Genomic DNA, 15,037 nt, shown 5'->3' on the forward strand with positions numbered 1-15,037 from the left:
GGCTGCACCTGCCCAGCCATGCCAGAACAGCTCCAGGCTGCTCACTTGGAATCAGCTGCCCCTCTGGTGTTTCTGGGGTGATCCCAGCAGTAGCAACCCCCCCCTAAGATAGTGGACACCTTCCCAAGTGACTCTGAGGAGCCAGCCCGGGGCGGCGCACTGGGACTGCCACAGAATGTCTGGGGCCACAGCTGATTAAAGGAGCCATCTAGAAATTCTGGTCCCAAGAAGCATCTATGTGGCCCCCATAGGTCCCCATGGCCCAGTGGCCCCCACAGAGCCACTGTCACACCAGGGGGGTTCCGCCCAGGAATTAGGACTGTGGGGCTCTGACCCCTTAGCAGGACAGATCTGGAATCCCTGGTGAAGGCCGCGTCTGCCTCTGGGCCAGGCAGGAACTCAAGAGTTTGCCGATACTGTCCCCTCCTCCACTCTTCATGCCTGAAATACCTGCATTAGAATTTGACTCATCCGGACTTAAAGATCGCCCTCTATTAAAATCTACATCTCCACCTCTCCTGTAATAGGCAGTCCACCACACTTTGGTATGAATTAGTGGGTTGGAGAGACTAGGACAGGGACAAGTGGTTCCTGGGGCCAGAGCAGGCCGGAGCAGAGCCTCAGCCAAGGAAAAGGAAGCCTGCGGGCCCTGAGGGACACCAGGGAGTGGCCAGTGAGGAAGCAGCCCACCCACCTGCCCACCGTCCTGGCTTCTTGGGAATCTGTGATTCTTCCCAGCCGGGGGTCCCGTCCCGGAAGGGCAGCAGGGGGCAGGACCTTCCCCGTTCGCTGCACCACGTGCCCCCTAGGCCTCAGCTCCGAGCAAGGGTTTGCTGGGCTCCTTAAAGAGCACCCAGCATTTAAAGTGGAGGCATTTAAAGATCATCAAATTTGTCATGTTTGAATTTGGAAACTGGTGTGACTTGGGAGTGTCACAGATGTGCTTTTAGCCCAGAGCCGTTTCCAAATGCTCGCCACCTCCTCCTCTCCTTACACCTTCTCCTTCCACCCTTCTCTCTCTTTCTCATTCCTCTTCTGAAGGCTGCAGCGGGCCCCCTGATCCTCAGCTCCAGTCACCACGGTCAGAAGCAGATGCTCCTCCTGGGTGTGGTCAGCAGGCCAGCCCGAGCCGGGCGCTGCGTCAGCGCCTGCGTCTCTCACCTCAGGCCACCCCCGCTCCAGGCCCTTTATCATCTCACATCACCACACAGGGGTGAGTGCGGGGCAGTGAGGGACGTAGGCAGAGGCCATGTTCACGGAACTGTTATCACAGGATCTGGTTATAAAATTATTCTATTTTATCATTACTGTGGTTGTGAATCTCTTCCTGTGCCCAATTTATAAATTAAACTTTACCACAGGCATGTATGAATAGGAAGAAGCATAGTATATACAGGGGCCGAGGACTAACCACGGATAGTTTCTGGCTTCCACTGGGTTCTTAGAACACGTGCCCTGCAGGTAAGGGGACTCTGTGGTGTTTTTGTGCCTCTCTGAGATTTGTGTCTCACTAACTTGTGTGAGGCACCGCCTCTGGACACAATGCCTGCCTCCCTGGGGGCCAGTGCCAAGTGCCCTCTGGGATGCCCCGTTTAATGGGTAAAGAGTCTAAGTCCAAGCAGAGTGGCTGGCTGAGGGCCCTGGGTAGCACCCTGTGGCCAGGAAGGATGTCACAGGCCTATGGCCTTGGCTTCCTGACCTTTCTAACCTCAGAGCCCAGTGTGTTGAAATATTGCTTTCCTACCAGCAACCACTACAACTATTATTTACTGAATAATTAATTCATCTCCGCATTGTTTATTAACCAAAGACACAGGCCTCCTGTGGGCAAAAGTGATCTGCTGCCCCCGACCCTGGAAGAGAGGGCCAGCCTGGGCCCAGCAGCTCTGGGCCAGACACTTCCCATCACATCACAGAATCTTCCATTGTGTTGGCTTTGGGAAGGAAGGGGTGTGTGGTGACTCTTGGAACAAAGCGATCCAGGGACAGCTTCAGGCAAAGCTGGATCCAGGTGCTCAGACAGCATGTGGGGGGCGGCCTCCCTGCGTTCCCGGGTGCCTTTGCCCTGCCTGGGCTACAGCAGGAGCGCTCCTGCACAGGATGGCCTTGGTGCGGACAGCGCAAGAGGCTGCTGGGCCAGCAACCCCTGCTGGAGGAGCGTGCCCGCTGCCCAGGGTCCCAGCCAAGGCCCCAGGACTGCTGGCTCTGGCTGGGCTCGGCATGCACCACCCCAGCCTATCACAGTGATTCTGACTGGCCATGCCTGGGACCCACGCTTGACTTGGAGCCCGATGGTAGGGTTGGCCCTGCATGGCCCACTGGGGTGAAGGGAGAATGGGCCCCAAAGAACGAGCAGGGGCTGCTGTCACCAGAGAAGGGCAGCGTGGAGAGAGGCCGTGGGCCACTCAGGAGCACGCGCTTTCCCAGCCAGGGGCCCGGGGTGTCCGGCTCAGAGAGGGAAGAGCAGGTGACCTCCGAGAGCCAGGGCACTGGGAGTGGTGCCTGGAACCACTGGTGACACCAGGAGCTGTTTCGTTAATTATGATCAGGGTCTGAGCACATCCCTCGGTGGCCCTGGGGGCCTCGGGCCTGCCCGGCTCCACCTCCCCCCCCCCCCCCTGCCTCCTACCTGCACCTGCAGACCCAGCCTTACTGCCCCTTCCACCCCACAGCTGGCTCCTGTGCGTCCTCCAGCGGAAACCCAGGCCCCTCGGGGGCTTGACCGTGACCCCTCCTCTGGGGTCCCCAGCTCCTCAACGGCTCCACCCTGTGCTGGTCGCCGATGTGCCAGGAGGGGTCTGAGGCATCGGAGAGACGTCCCTCTGACTGCCCCAGCCCTGGTGGTGAGGGACTGTTTGACCTGCAGGGGCTGAGGAACCTGCCAAGCCAGGAAGCGGCACAGCTCACATGACCTTGCACCTAGCTGACTCCAGGTCTGTGCTTGTCCCACCCCGTGAGAAGGGAAAGACGGGTGGGGGTGCAGAGGTGGCCCCTCTAGGGGTGGGCGCAGTGGGGACTGTCTCCGCCCCCTCCAGCCACCCCCCTCATGCCAGCCATGCCTACCAGGACACAGGAGGCCCAGGTGCTGCCTGACAGGCTAGGGCAGGGTTGTCACTGGGTGCGGGGCAGCGCCACCAACACCAGGCAGCTTTGGTGCTGCATGAAGAGAGGGAGCCATGCCCCTTGGTCCCTCGGTGACGCAGCTCCAGCCCCCACCGAGCTGGGCTGAGCCTATAATGTGGAGGTAGAGACGGAGGCCTAGGAGACCCTGCCTGACCCCTTAGGCCCCTGGAACAGGAAGGGCAGAGGGCTGGGTTCCCCTTCAGATGCCTGGGTGTCCGCCCAGTCTGCCAGTCTGGCAGCTGGACACTGGGACTTCGGAGTCCCACCCTTCCTCTTCTCCCTTCTGCTCCTTCACTTTCCTGGCTCAGCTGGGGCCGCTTTTCCAAGCTCCCTGGGTACAGCACAGCGGAGAGCACACGGCAGGCACCCAACATGGCTCCCTTAGGATCTGCAGAGCTGAGGTCCTTCCTGATGTGTCTCCCCACTGTGCTCTCTGTCCTGGGGCAGAGACAGCACCCCAGAAGGCTCAGTGCTGTGGGGACCAGCTCACATGCTGCAGCCCCTGTGGTGCCCCGGGGAGGGCCCCTGGAGGGGGAAGTGGGGTCCTGGCTCCACTGCCTGCTGAGGGAGGGTGTGAGCACGCCTCGGGGTGACTGTGAGGACAGAGGGCGCTTCAGTAAACATTGGTGGAAAGGTTCTCTGCACCCCCAAGGCCAGCCACGAATGTCAGGGCTGGCTAGCAGGAGGTGACGGCTCCCGCACATGGCGGGGCCCCAGAGGCCCTGCCCGGGAGCCCCCGCTGACCCCCGCACAGCCTCGGCTCCCCACAGGAACCATTGGATGACTTTGGCAGATGGATCGGGGGCTGCCCGTTAGGCTCCTTGAGAACAGTCTCCATTCCAGCCTGGGAGGGACCCTCACCCGGGCCACACCCAGGGTATGTTCCCGAGGGCACCGCCAGAGTCAGCGCCAGGGCAGGTGAGGTGGCTGAGCACGTGCGGCCAGTGCCAGCCCGAGAGGCCCAGTTGAGAAGACCCACTAGCTCTGCTGACCCTGAACCCCTAAGCCTCGAGAGCTGGTCCCCCACGCTGCCAGCCTGGCTGCAGACTCCCACGCACCAGAAGGGCCGACAGAGCCCTGATGGGGGCCAGGCCATGCACACGTGCCCAGGGCAGAACCCTGCTTCCAGGCGTCGCCGGGTGCCTCAGAACCACCTCCTCCTGAGCCTCGTGCCTCTGCCAGTCTCCACTCCTTTCCTCAGCTGGTCCTGCCCGCAGGTCCAGGCTGACAGCACAGCACAGCTGAACCACCACTTACAGGCAGGTCACCAGGTGATACGCAACTCCAGGCCCAAGCCTTCCTCCCCGGATGCCTCGTTTCCTCAGAAGCAAGGCTGGCCTGGCCCCCGGCCCCACTCCTGCCCATCCCTGGCCCTTCCTGCCTTGAGGCTCCTCCACCCCCACCCCCTTTGCCTGCACACTCTCTCCAGCCCTCAGGCCTGAATGCTGTGGAAAGAATGAATGAAATTCCACCTCCTCAGACAGGCTCCCCATCCCTGGCGAAGGAGCCGGGCCACCCCCCTTGGTCCCAATTACCCCCCTGCAGTCCGCACACCTGCAGAAATGGCCGTGCTCACTGCTCTGCTGTCTGCTGCTCAGCACAGTGCCTGGCACACAGTGGGCGCTCGGTGACGGCAGCTGAGCCTCAGCTCCTGCCCTGTGCCTGCCGGCTTTGTCTCCTCCCAGCGTGGTGATTCAAGGGGAAAGCCCCTTGGCATTCTGTTTGCTGAAAGAAGGGCCCAGTCGATGCTGTCGTCTCCTCAGTGCCCTTGCAGCAGCCTGGGAGCTGCAGTTCCGAGGCTGGAGGCAGAACTGTTTGGAAGCCTGTGTGTTGACCCTCCAGTTTGTGGCCATTCGGCAGGGCCAAGCAGAGGCACTGCCGCGGCTCCGGCTGTGCTCCTGGCACGGGAGTGCCTGCCGCTGTGGGGACGCGACCCTTTGTCCTTCCCAGAGCAGCTCTGGGCTCAGCCGACGCTGGGCCGGGTCATGCAGGGCAGCGGGTGACAATGGTTATCCTGCTGGTGGCACCGCAGGGCACACAGAACTACACCAGCTTCCTTGAGCTCTGAGCCCCCAGGCAGTGGTGCCTGGGGTGCCTGCTACCACCCAGCCTTGCTGCCCCAAGGTTCAAACTCTGCTCTTTACAGCCCTCAGCCCCCTGTGGGGACCCCAGCTGGCCATGTCAGGTCACTACAGAGGGCGCTTGAGAGGAGGCCCTGCCTTGGCCAGAGGAGTCCCTCATGGCAGAGGGTGAGAGCAGAGGGGAAGGGGTACTAGCTGGGGGTCTGGAGGAGGTTTCTTGGGGCCCTAGAGACTTGTGGTGCTGGTGAGCCATGGGGTGAGATGTCTGGAGGCGGGAGGCTCATGGCATCAATGTGACAGTGAGCCCCTCGCCTGCACAGGTGACCTAAGTCACGCACCTGCAGACAGGACCCCCTGCATCTGGCTGTGCATGCCATGAGGTGTGAGACTGCACGGGTGGGCGTATACCTGCACCCACGGGAAGACAGGGTGTGGGGGCAGGGCCAACACAGGCAGAGGGAACAGGGCAGGGCAGGGAGGGCCGCAGCGCCAGAGAGGAGAGGCGGCTTCCCGGAGGAGGCCTCACGTAACCCACCTGAGGTGACATCTCCCCTCAGTTGGGCTAGTCTTATGGTCTTTCTAAGTGGACTCTGAGCACCTGGGTGAGGGCTGTGTCCACGCCAACTGTGGGGCCCGCAGGACTGATTGCTGGGCACAGGCTCACCTGCACCATCCTCTGCCAGGCCTCTCCACGTCCCCATCTGTCACCCTCAGTGCATCTCAGGCCTTCGCCCAGCATGGTCCCTGTACCTGAGATGACGCCCCTCCCCTCCCCTTCAGTCCAGAGCTCAGCTCCGGCCCCCATGCCCCCTGGCAAGTCCAGCGCCACACCACCCATCTGAACAGGTGCACGGGGGGTGACGAGTGAACCCGCGATGTGTGTTCCAGGCCCCAGAGCTCAGCCCAACCCCATAAAGTCCTCAGGAATCAGCACCAATAAAAAAATAGGCTTTACTGCGGGCTCAGGGTCTGCAGGGCAGCACAGCGGGCTCAGGGAGCAGGGCATGCAGAGTGCCGACCGGGCACGGGGAGCAGCAAAGCAGCCCCTCCACGGGGCACCCCCACCAGCCTCGGGACCTCAGGGCTCAGCCGGGGCCCCTCCTCCCCACCAACCCCAGGACCCCAGTGGGGCCGCAGAGCGGGAGGGGCAGCCTCTGGGAAGCAGGCGTCCTGCCCGGCCGGCTGGAGTCAGAGCTGCCAGTCCGCCGGCTGGGGCCCAGCACCCCGAGCCCGGGGGTGGGGTGGGCTGAGGCAGCTGGCGCCGCTCAGCCGGAAGCGGCAGCCGAGAGGGAGGGCGTGGGAGCCCACACCTGCCAATCCAGCCCTGAGCTCCTCAGCAATTTTGTCTCTTGATTAAACATCCAAGGAACACAGGGTTCATGGACGTGCTTTCTTCTTCTTTGTCTTCCTGAAACATCCAGAATGAAAAGCAGAGAATGGCCCGAGGCTCCCGGGGGACTTGGCACTTTGGGGGCTGAGAGGGTTGGGGGGCAGACAGATGAAGGAGCTGGGCCCAAGGCTCAAGCAGGGGAGCAAAGCTGGTGGCCTGGGCTCATCAGGGGCAGGGAGGTGGGCAGGTGTGTGCGGCTATATGCACGTGCAGGCTGACCGCCGGGCAGGAGGCACAGAGCACACGCCACGTGCTTGCTATGGGAAGAACACCAAGCAGTAACTGCGCAAGGGGGGATACCGCTGGCCATCGTACTGTCCACATGGGTGGACAGCGGGGCTGGGACCCCGGGCGGAGCTGGGATTTGGGTGGTAGTGCCCGCAGTGAGGGCCCCTCTGGCCATCCTGCCAAGCTGCTTCCAGTGCTGTCGGATGGTCTAAGTGAGGGTGGGCCGGAGACAGGGTGTGGCTCACCCACGGGGGGCAGCCAGGTGTGGAATGGCGTGGCCCAGATGCCCAGGAAACCAGGGCCTCGAACAGGGTGCAGTGGGGAGGCCCTACCCCGGCACCCCTGGTGCCAGCTCACTTCCAGCAGTGCTCCAGGGAGCTGTGGGGCTGGATCTTCAGCTTCTGGGGGCAGAGCAGCTTGGTGAAGGCTCGGCGGAAGCTGTAGTGGCACAGCGGGTAGAGGACAGGGTTGACAGCTGAGTTAGCCCACAGCAGCCAGAAGGACGTCTCGTACCAGTAGTCGGGGACGCAGCGGCCGTGGCAGGCGGCCCGGATGATCATCAGGAGCGTGTAGGGCGCCCAGCAGAGCCCGAAGGTGCTCACGATGACGGCCAGCGACTTGGCCACCTTCTTGTCCCGGGACAGCCGGAAGCGCTGGGTGATGCTCTGAGACACCATCTTCATGCGCTGCTCCAGCGACGCTGACGACGCCGACGGCTTGGAGCCCCTCTTGAGCGGGCGCGGCCGCTCAGCACCCCGAGAGGAGCTGCCTGAGCTGGAGGTGGGTGAGGCTGCGGCGCCCCCACCGCTGCCACCCCCAAGGGCCGCCTCCCCGGCTTCTGTGCCAGGGGCCACCTCGCCGACCCCAACCCCGTACCTGTGCAGCGGCATGGCCTCCCCACGCCCCTTCTGCCAGCAGCCCCAGCAGCCAGGCACTGCCGGCGGGGAGGCCTGGGCCTCAGGGGGAGGCTCGGGGCCAGCTGCTTCTCGCGCCCCGTCCAGCCGGACCCGGGTGCGCCTCTGGATGTTCAGGTAGATGCTGAGGTTGAAGAAGGTGACGCTGAGGAAGGGCGTGAAGAACTCCAACGTGGAGGCCGTGATGAGGAAGTACCAGTTGTAGAAGAACTCGGCATAGCAGTGGCCCTCGGGGATGGAGCTGCCGCCCGACAGGTGCTCCCAGCTCAAGATGGCCGGCCCGTAGAGCAGGAAGGCCAGCACCCATACCAGCACCATCTTCTGCACTGCCCGCCGAGTGTCGCCCTGCTGGGCCCGGTAGGAGACCTGCGGGGAGATGAGCTCGGTCAGGAGGGTGCAGGCCAGCCGGGCCCGCGGCAGCACTGGACGCGGAGCTCCCAGCAGCCTCCGGGCCGACGTGCACAGCTCCCTCACAGCAGCGCTTTTTCCTTCTCTGCCCGACGAATGAGGGCTGGTGGTGCCCTGTCTACAGCCTCAGAAAGTCCCCCAGATCAATCCGAATGCTGACCTTGTGCCAGGCTGCCTGTTTACCACCCCCTCCAGCTGTGGGCTCCCCTTGGGGGTCTTGCAATTGTCCCCATCTACTGAGTGCCTGCCCCGTGCCAGGCTCCATGCTCAGAGCCTTTGGACATCTCGTGTACCCCCCACACAATTCCTTCACGACCCCCACCTTCCTGGTGGCCCAGGTACATCAGTTCAAGGAACAGAGCTGGGCTAGACCCAAGTCTGTCTGACCCTGACAGGTGCTCCCAGCTCAAGATGGCCGGCCCATAGAGCAGGCCCATGGCCTCTCCAGACTGGGACACAAGTGTCCCCCACCCCCACCTCAGCAGAGGGCCCTGGGTGTGCCTGACAAAGCTCCTCGGGAAGAAGACAAGAGGCCAAAGGAGGGACCTCTGCTCCAGTTGCTGGCTGTGTGTCCGGCGCCAACACAGGAAGCCCAGGGGGGCCAGGGTCCCCGGCTCCTGGAAGCCAGTCACCCCAAGGGAAGCTTGTGGAACCAGGAGCTGTGCGTGTATTCCCGGGACACACATGTGCACACACACACCTGTGCAGGTACCACCAAGGACCTCTGGCCCAGATGGTCCCTCCAGGAGCTCCAGGGACTTTGGGTCTGCTCAGGGTGGAGGCTGAAGTGACCCCCCCTTCCTTAGGAATATCTGGTGCCAGGTTCAGACTGTGCCTTTTGCCTATCCCCAGACCCGTTCTTTGGGCAGCAAATGGCTGTTAAGTGGGCAGCTTGCCACAACCTGACCGGCTGTCCCCTGCCTGGTGCCTCCTGTGGCCACTCCTGCCACCCCCCCAAGAGTGACCACGGGCACCTGCACCCCAGACTCACAGCACGGGTGACAGACAGGAAGCGGTCATAGCTGATAAGCACAATGTTGAAGACAGAGGAGGTACAGAGCAGGTAATCCGCCACCAGCCACAGTTTGCAGAGGCCCCGGCCAAAGGGCCAGCGGCCTGTCAGCACATAGGGCACGTAGAGGGGGATGCAGAAGGCCCCTGTGGGAGAGGAGGGCCATGCTGGGCCACAGCTGGACAGGGACCTGGGCTCAGACCCACCACAGTAGAGACAGTAGGACCTGGGGATCACACAGTGGCTACTTTACTAGGGTCAGCAGACCTCGCCTTACCCTCCCAATCCACCCAAATTGCCTAGGCACACCCTCTACCCTGTGGCTGGCCTTCAACCCCTGCCCAGCCTTCAGCCCCACTGGTGTCCCTGGACTTGAGGGCAGGAGGGAAGATCCAGGCTGGGGACCTATGGGCACAAGGAGAGCCCCAGCCTTGATTTGAGACTCCCGGGTGTCCGCCACTCCCAGCCCCCAAAGGGAGGAAGAGAGGGGATTTCCTCCTCCCCCACCCGCTGCTGCCCGCAGACCCCGGCCCCTGGCCTGGCCTTTGGACAGCTCTTCCTCAGCAGCTCGGAACCGGAGAAAGCCTTTCTCCTGACTCAGAGGGCACTTGGCCGGGCCGAGCCAGCCGCTCCCACCGCCAAGCGTCTGGCAGAAGCACCTCGCAGCCCCAACAGGTGTCTGGCACTCCGGCCCCCTCCGCGCCCCGCCCCCCTGCCCGCAGCAGCGCACAGACACGTGAGAGCGCGCTCCTCGGAGCCTCTCCCCTACCCCCCACTCCTCCTGCAAGAAGGCTCTAAAACCCCCTTCCATGTCCCCTCCCCCAAGACTCCCCAAGCTCTCCCCCAGCTCTCCCCCCAACCCCCACCCCGCGCGTTCTGAGTCCGCCGCAGCCTTTGTTTGGCTACGGCGGCGCAGGAGCCAGCGCTGCACCCGCGGCCGCTGCGCCTCGCGCCACGCTGAGCGTGTCCGCCAGCTGCGGTGCGACCCCTTCCCCGGGGACATCCTTTCCGGGTCCCGCAGCCGGGGAGCCAAAGAACTTCGCCTGCACCCACCGCCCCACGAGTCCCGGACGCCCCCTCCCCAGGTCGGGCCCCCAGCGGGGCGTGTGCCTGAGCAAAAGGCACCCTAGGTGCGCCTCCAATCCCCGCTGGCCACGCTGGACTGGGCGCTCCTGGGCTCGGGCCGGGGCTGGGGGCTTTACCGACGAGGAAGTCGGAGATGGCCAGGTTGAGCAGAAAGAAGTTGTTCTGGGTGCGGAGGCTCGAGTCGGCCACGAAGGCGAGCATGACCAGCGCGTTGCCCAGCACCGTGGCCACGATAAGCAGCGCCATGAGCGCCGCCAGCACCGCGGTCCAGGCGGCAGAGAAGCCGCGCGCCCCTCCTGCCGCTGCCTCGCCCGCCAGCGCCCCCGACGCGTTCAGCGGCCCGTCGGGCGGTGAGCGCTCCATGGCCCCCCAGGCTCACGCGGCACCAGGGCGCGGACCGCAGGCCGGGCGGCCGGGAGGGGCCCCGGCGCGGGAACCTGGTCTTTGCGGGCTCTCGGCCCGGCTGGGCTCCCCCAGGGGTGCCCGGCGCATGGTCCGCGGGCGCAGAGGCCGGGGTCGGGGAGCGCGGCGCCGAGGGGCCCGGCGGAGTCCCAGCCGAATGCGAGCAGCAGCGCGACGCGGGCAGCCCGAGCGGACCCGGAGCAGCGCGGGAGCCCGGGCCGCCACCGGAGCGTCTGTGCGCTCGGAGTGCAGCGCGCAGCCGAGTGCGCCCCGCGCGCAGCCCGCCGCCCCCCGCGCCCCGCGCAGCACCCCCGCCATTGGCTGCCGCCCTCGCCCCGCCCCCGCCCCGCCCGGCGCCAGCAGCACCACGGACAGCGCCGCGTGCCCGCCGGCCGCCCGAGCCCCAGTCGGGTGTGCACGGCGGCTGGCGGGGAGCCCGGCCGGCGAGGCGGACGCCAGGGCTGGGGGCTCGCCGCTGTCCGCCGGCTCGCACTCACAGGAGCTGGTCTCTGGGCGGTGACCCGCCCCGGTGACCCCTGGTCAGCCCGCGTGGACAGTGGGGGCGCCTGCAGGCACTTGGAGTGAGGGTGGGGGTAAGCACCCGCACCGGCGCTCAGAGGAACTTGCCCCCGGGACCCCCTTGTTTCTTGCTTTGGACAAGCGGGTCTCGCGGGAAGGAACGTCCCGAAGAGGAAGGATGGGAGGGGTTTGCGAGAGCGGGTGTCCTGGTCAGTGGTCCGCTCCACCCCCCCATATGCGTGGGACTCCGGGTCTCAATCTCCCCGTGGCAGGGCCCAGCATAGGGTCCAGGGTGACCCGCAAGGCGCAGACAGATGTGGAGTTACATAAGGGAAGATGGGGACCCAGCGGGCACAGCCGGAAGGGGAGCGCGCCCACCCGGGGCTCAGGCGGCCCCAGGTTGAGGGCCAAGGGCCCAGCGGCTCGCAGCCTGGCCACGGGTACCCCCGGCGGGCACCGCTGTGCGGTGGTCACTGCTGCAGGGACAGACGAGGTCACTGCGCTCCTGGCGCAGCCAAGGTTGCAGCGTCTGCGTTAGCGCCTAGCGGGAGGGGGGGGAGGAGGGGGGGGAGCACCCCCTCCCCCCAGGCACACGCGCTCAGATAGACAGGTCAAGGGCAGATTCAGCCGGAGACACTCACAGCCAGACAGACAGACACGCCCGCACGCGCACACAGACACCCACAGACCAGGGGAACGCCACCCAGCGTCGGGCTGGAGACCCACGAGCCGCAGTCAGACACACACACATCAGACAGCAGACAGCGAGGGAACATGCCCGAGGGGGAGGGAAGCAGCGACTCTCCGCTCAGTCGCCAGCGGCGCACAGCTGTGGAAGCCTCAGGGAGGACAGAAGTGCGCGCGTCTGTGTGGGGGGTGTGGGGACCGTCAGGCTAGGTGGGGAGGAGCTGCGAACGGGACTCCAGGCCCTGGCACAAACAGGCACCCCATCCCTACAGTAGTTCCCCGATCACCCTCCCCCTAGACACACAAGGCCCTTTAAGAACTTTGGGGCGTTGGGGGTTGGGCTCCACCACCTCCTGAGGGCTGGTTGCAGGGGGGAGAGCCCAGCCCCTCTCCCAGCAGACCAGTATTCCCTGGTTTCTGGCTTCTGCGCTGGGGAAGGGGTGTGGCTCCAGCCCTTGCTGGCCAAGCTGTTTCTGATGCCTGGGTATCCTTCTCCTCCACCAGCAAGCCTCCCCTCGCCACCCCAACGCACCTGGCTGGTGAGGCTGTGCCAGGGGCTAGGCAGCTAGCTGGTGATGAGACCAGCCCAAGATGAAGAGCTCCTGGAGTGAGCAGCGGGGTGCCACTGGGCCCCATTGCTCCCCTCATCCTGTGCCTTCGGTGTTGAGTCAGGTCCCACTGTCTCCTATGCTCAGCCGGCAGCTTTGGGTTGAGTGGACCCAGCAGGGCCCCGACAAGCATGGCTGCGTGTGCGCCCTCCACCTGGCTTCTGGAGCTGGAGTTGGTTGGGGGCTGAGAGGTCTCTGGCTCTCTCACTCACTGTCTGGGAGCCCCCCCCACCCCAGCCTCGGTGTCCCCACCTTGGAATGGGGAATATATGTTGCTCATTGTCCAGGGTGGAAGGCTGAAGCAAGGAGGAGTCTTTGGAGAGGGCGGCCCCTTTGAAGTCTCAGCGAGGCCGAGCCATGGCCATCCTGGGGGCTGTCAGTCCTCTGGAGCTTCCTTGGTGGTCCCTTGCCCCACAGCAGCTGGAGGGGGCATGGAATCAGTTCAGACCCAGGGTTGGGGGCCAGCCGTATGACTCAGGGGCGTTACCAGATGTCCCTGAGCAGGGATACCCTCCTCTGTTAACTGAGGCCCTCAGGGCTGGCCCAGAGGCTTGAGGGCAGCCATGGCCAAGGGTGAGCACTTACACACATGACCTCATTAGACCCCTTGCACCCAGCAAGGTGGATAGGACCAGTGGCTCCTTTACAGAGTGGGGAAGCCACCTGCCCAAGGTCACACAAGGCCAGAGGACCCTCTCTTAATGGCCAGCAAAAGTACCAAACCTTGACCTTGGCCAGACAGAAGCCTGGTGTCCTCTAGGACACCAACTCGGCCAAGGTGAGTTTGGGGTGCATGAGGCAGACCCTCCTGTGGCTGACCTCAGGACATCTTGTGCTCAGGGCTGCCCCAAGAAGTGGGTATCCCATCTCTGGGAAGCCAGAGAACCTAAGACCCTGGGAAAGGCTGACTAAGGGTTGGGGACAAGGCCAGGCCCCTGCTCTTGACTCACGCAGACCTGGGGCCCCAGTTTATCCATTTGTTGAAACAGATGGCATTTGGGGTGCAAAATGTCTAGTCCAACAAGATGGCCATTGGGCAAATGTCCCATTCACACAAGCCCTAGCCAGGTCAACAGAACTGGATCCCTTGCAAGCCCTCACATAGGAAATGGCTCAGCCATGGGTGGACCATCCATTCGACAAGGTCTCATCAAGCGCCTACAAAACGTCAGGTACTATGGCCAGTGGCTCTAGCGTGGGGAGGCAGACGCACGCAGGCCATCAGTAACGCATATGCCAGATGTTCGTAAGTTTGGGGAGAGCAACGACACGAGGAAGGGATGGCAGAGTGCCAGGCCCAGGGCTGTGGTGCCTGTGGAGTGCCACTCAGCTTCCCTTCACGAGAGAACCTGCTGTGTGAGGGGCTGTGAGCTGACAGCCCCCAGTGGCATCACCTTTGGGGTCTGCTGAGTGAGAGCTGAGTTGATGGACACATCTTCCCAGGGGTGGGGAGCGTCAAGCACCTGGTCTTACTGTTGTGTGGACAGGGATGTGGCCCAGGTGAGACTATTTGTGGATTTGATATGAACATCTGTGGTCAGTGTCCTGGTGGGCTGGCCAGGGCCTGGAAAGAAAGGGATTGAGGTGGAGACAAGAGCTTGGGGCTGGAACCAGTGGCTGCACACGTGGGCACCGGCGCGAGGGCTCTGTGTCCCAGCAAACACCCGCCAGGAAGCATCCACTAGGGAGAGGTGGCTTAGCGAGCCCTGTCATAGGCCACCCCAGAGCTGACATGCTAGCACAGACGGAGTGGTCATGCCAGAGGCCAGGTGGGCCAGGAGCGTGCCCCACACCTGCTGAGGCCAATCTGGCTGCTGCTTCATCTCAGTGTCTGACCTGCCAGCAAAAGAGCAGCCCTGAGCGCCCGCAAAGCATGCTCTTCAAGGAGAACAAATCGCCCCCTGGTGGTGAGGTAACCGCACTGGGCCCTTCCACGCCAGGCGGTCCTCGTGTGCCTGCCCAGCTGTGCCCTGGCCTCCCTGCTCACAGAGGCTGCACCACAATCCAGGGCTTCATGGAGGCCAGATCCACAGGCCCAGAATCCCAGCCTTGGGCCCGCTTCCTGGCAAGGGACCCTGCCAAAGGTTTCCCAGTGTCAGGACGGCTGCCATGCTGCACGGTGCAGGGTGCAGTGTAACTAACCAGAGGCCTTTATATGGCACTGCCTTTCCAACAGGAAGAGTACAGGAGTCGACCCAGTGGCATACTCTGGGCTCTGCAGGGTTACAGTCCCCTCCCCAGTGTGCACACTCTCACCAGGGGACGTGGGAAGAGTCCCATTGGACCTGTCAGCTGTGGCTGCCTCCCCAGCACCGTGAGCCCCCCAGACCTAGGGAGCAGCTTTCAGGTGGAGAGACCAGCGTTCTGTCAGCAGGAGGCAGGCTGCTGGCACGCAGGACCCCCTGGCGCCATGATGCCCCCTGTGTGACAGTTACTGCGACTGTACAGCTCAGCCACCCCAACCTGAGCAGGAACAGTCCCGGGACTCAGACCCCCAGGAATGTGGGTGGTCACACCCTCAGGCAGGCCCCCAAGACCTGCAGAGGAGGCAGCTGGGGGCTGAGCTCACCCGCCCACCT

At 63.9% G+C, this 15,037-nt stretch overlaps 1 protein-coding gene across 7 annotated transcripts; it reads right to left on the bottom strand.

Annotated features, from left to right (window-relative positions):
- Window positions 1-6,138: 6,138 nt before the first annotated feature.
- On the bottom strand, window positions 6,139-10,899 carry HRH3 (histamine receptor H3). 7 transcript variants are annotated; one of them, XM_036901809.2, is made up of 5 exons: window positions 10,359-10,899; window positions 9,136-9,302; window positions 7,699-8,102; window positions 7,180-7,596; window positions 6,139-6,612 (listed from the first exon to the last, which is right to left on the bottom strand). In XM_036901809.2, exons 1-5 carry the CDS (start codon window positions 10,603-10,605, stop codon window positions 6,582-6,584), a joined length of 1,266 nt encoding a protein of 421 aa, XP_036757704.1. In that variant the 5' UTR covers window positions 10,606-10,899; the 3' UTR covers window positions 6,139-6,581. The 7 variants fall into 7 exon arrangements, with proteins under 7 accessions (XP_036757704.1, XP_036757703.1, XP_057359115.1 ...); XM_036901808.2 differs by having other exon boundaries at window positions 7,180-7,260; window positions 7,336-8,102; XM_057503132.1 differs by having other exon boundaries at window positions 6,139-6,592; window positions 7,163-7,260; window positions 7,336-8,102.
- Between the last annotated feature and the right edge of the window lie 4,138 nt (window positions 10,900-15,037).

This window comes from Manis pentadactyla, chromosome 5, assembly GCF_030020395.1.
Source record: "Manis pentadactyla isolate mManPen7 chromosome 5, mManPen7.hap1, whole genome shotgun sequence".
NCBI lineage: Eukaryota > Metazoa > Chordata > Mammalia > Pholidota > Manidae > Manis > Manis pentadactyla.

What these genes read in the sequence shown, in the direction of transcription:
- HRH3 (XM_036901805.2), bottom strand. Translation starts at nt 10,605, where the DNA reads ATGGAGCGCTCACCGCCCGACGGGCCGCTGAACGCGTCGGGGGCGCTG. An exon ending in CATCTCCGACTTCCTCGTCG is followed by an intron (nt 9,303 to 10,358) that starts GTAAAGCCCCCA and finishes CCTCTCCCACAG; the next exon opens with GGGCCTTCTGCATCCCCCTC. An exon ending in TCCCTGGAGCACTGCTGGAA is followed by an intron (nt 6,613 to 7,179) that starts GTGAGCTGGCAC and finishes TGGATGTTTCAG; the next exon opens with GAAGACAAAGAAGAAGAAAG.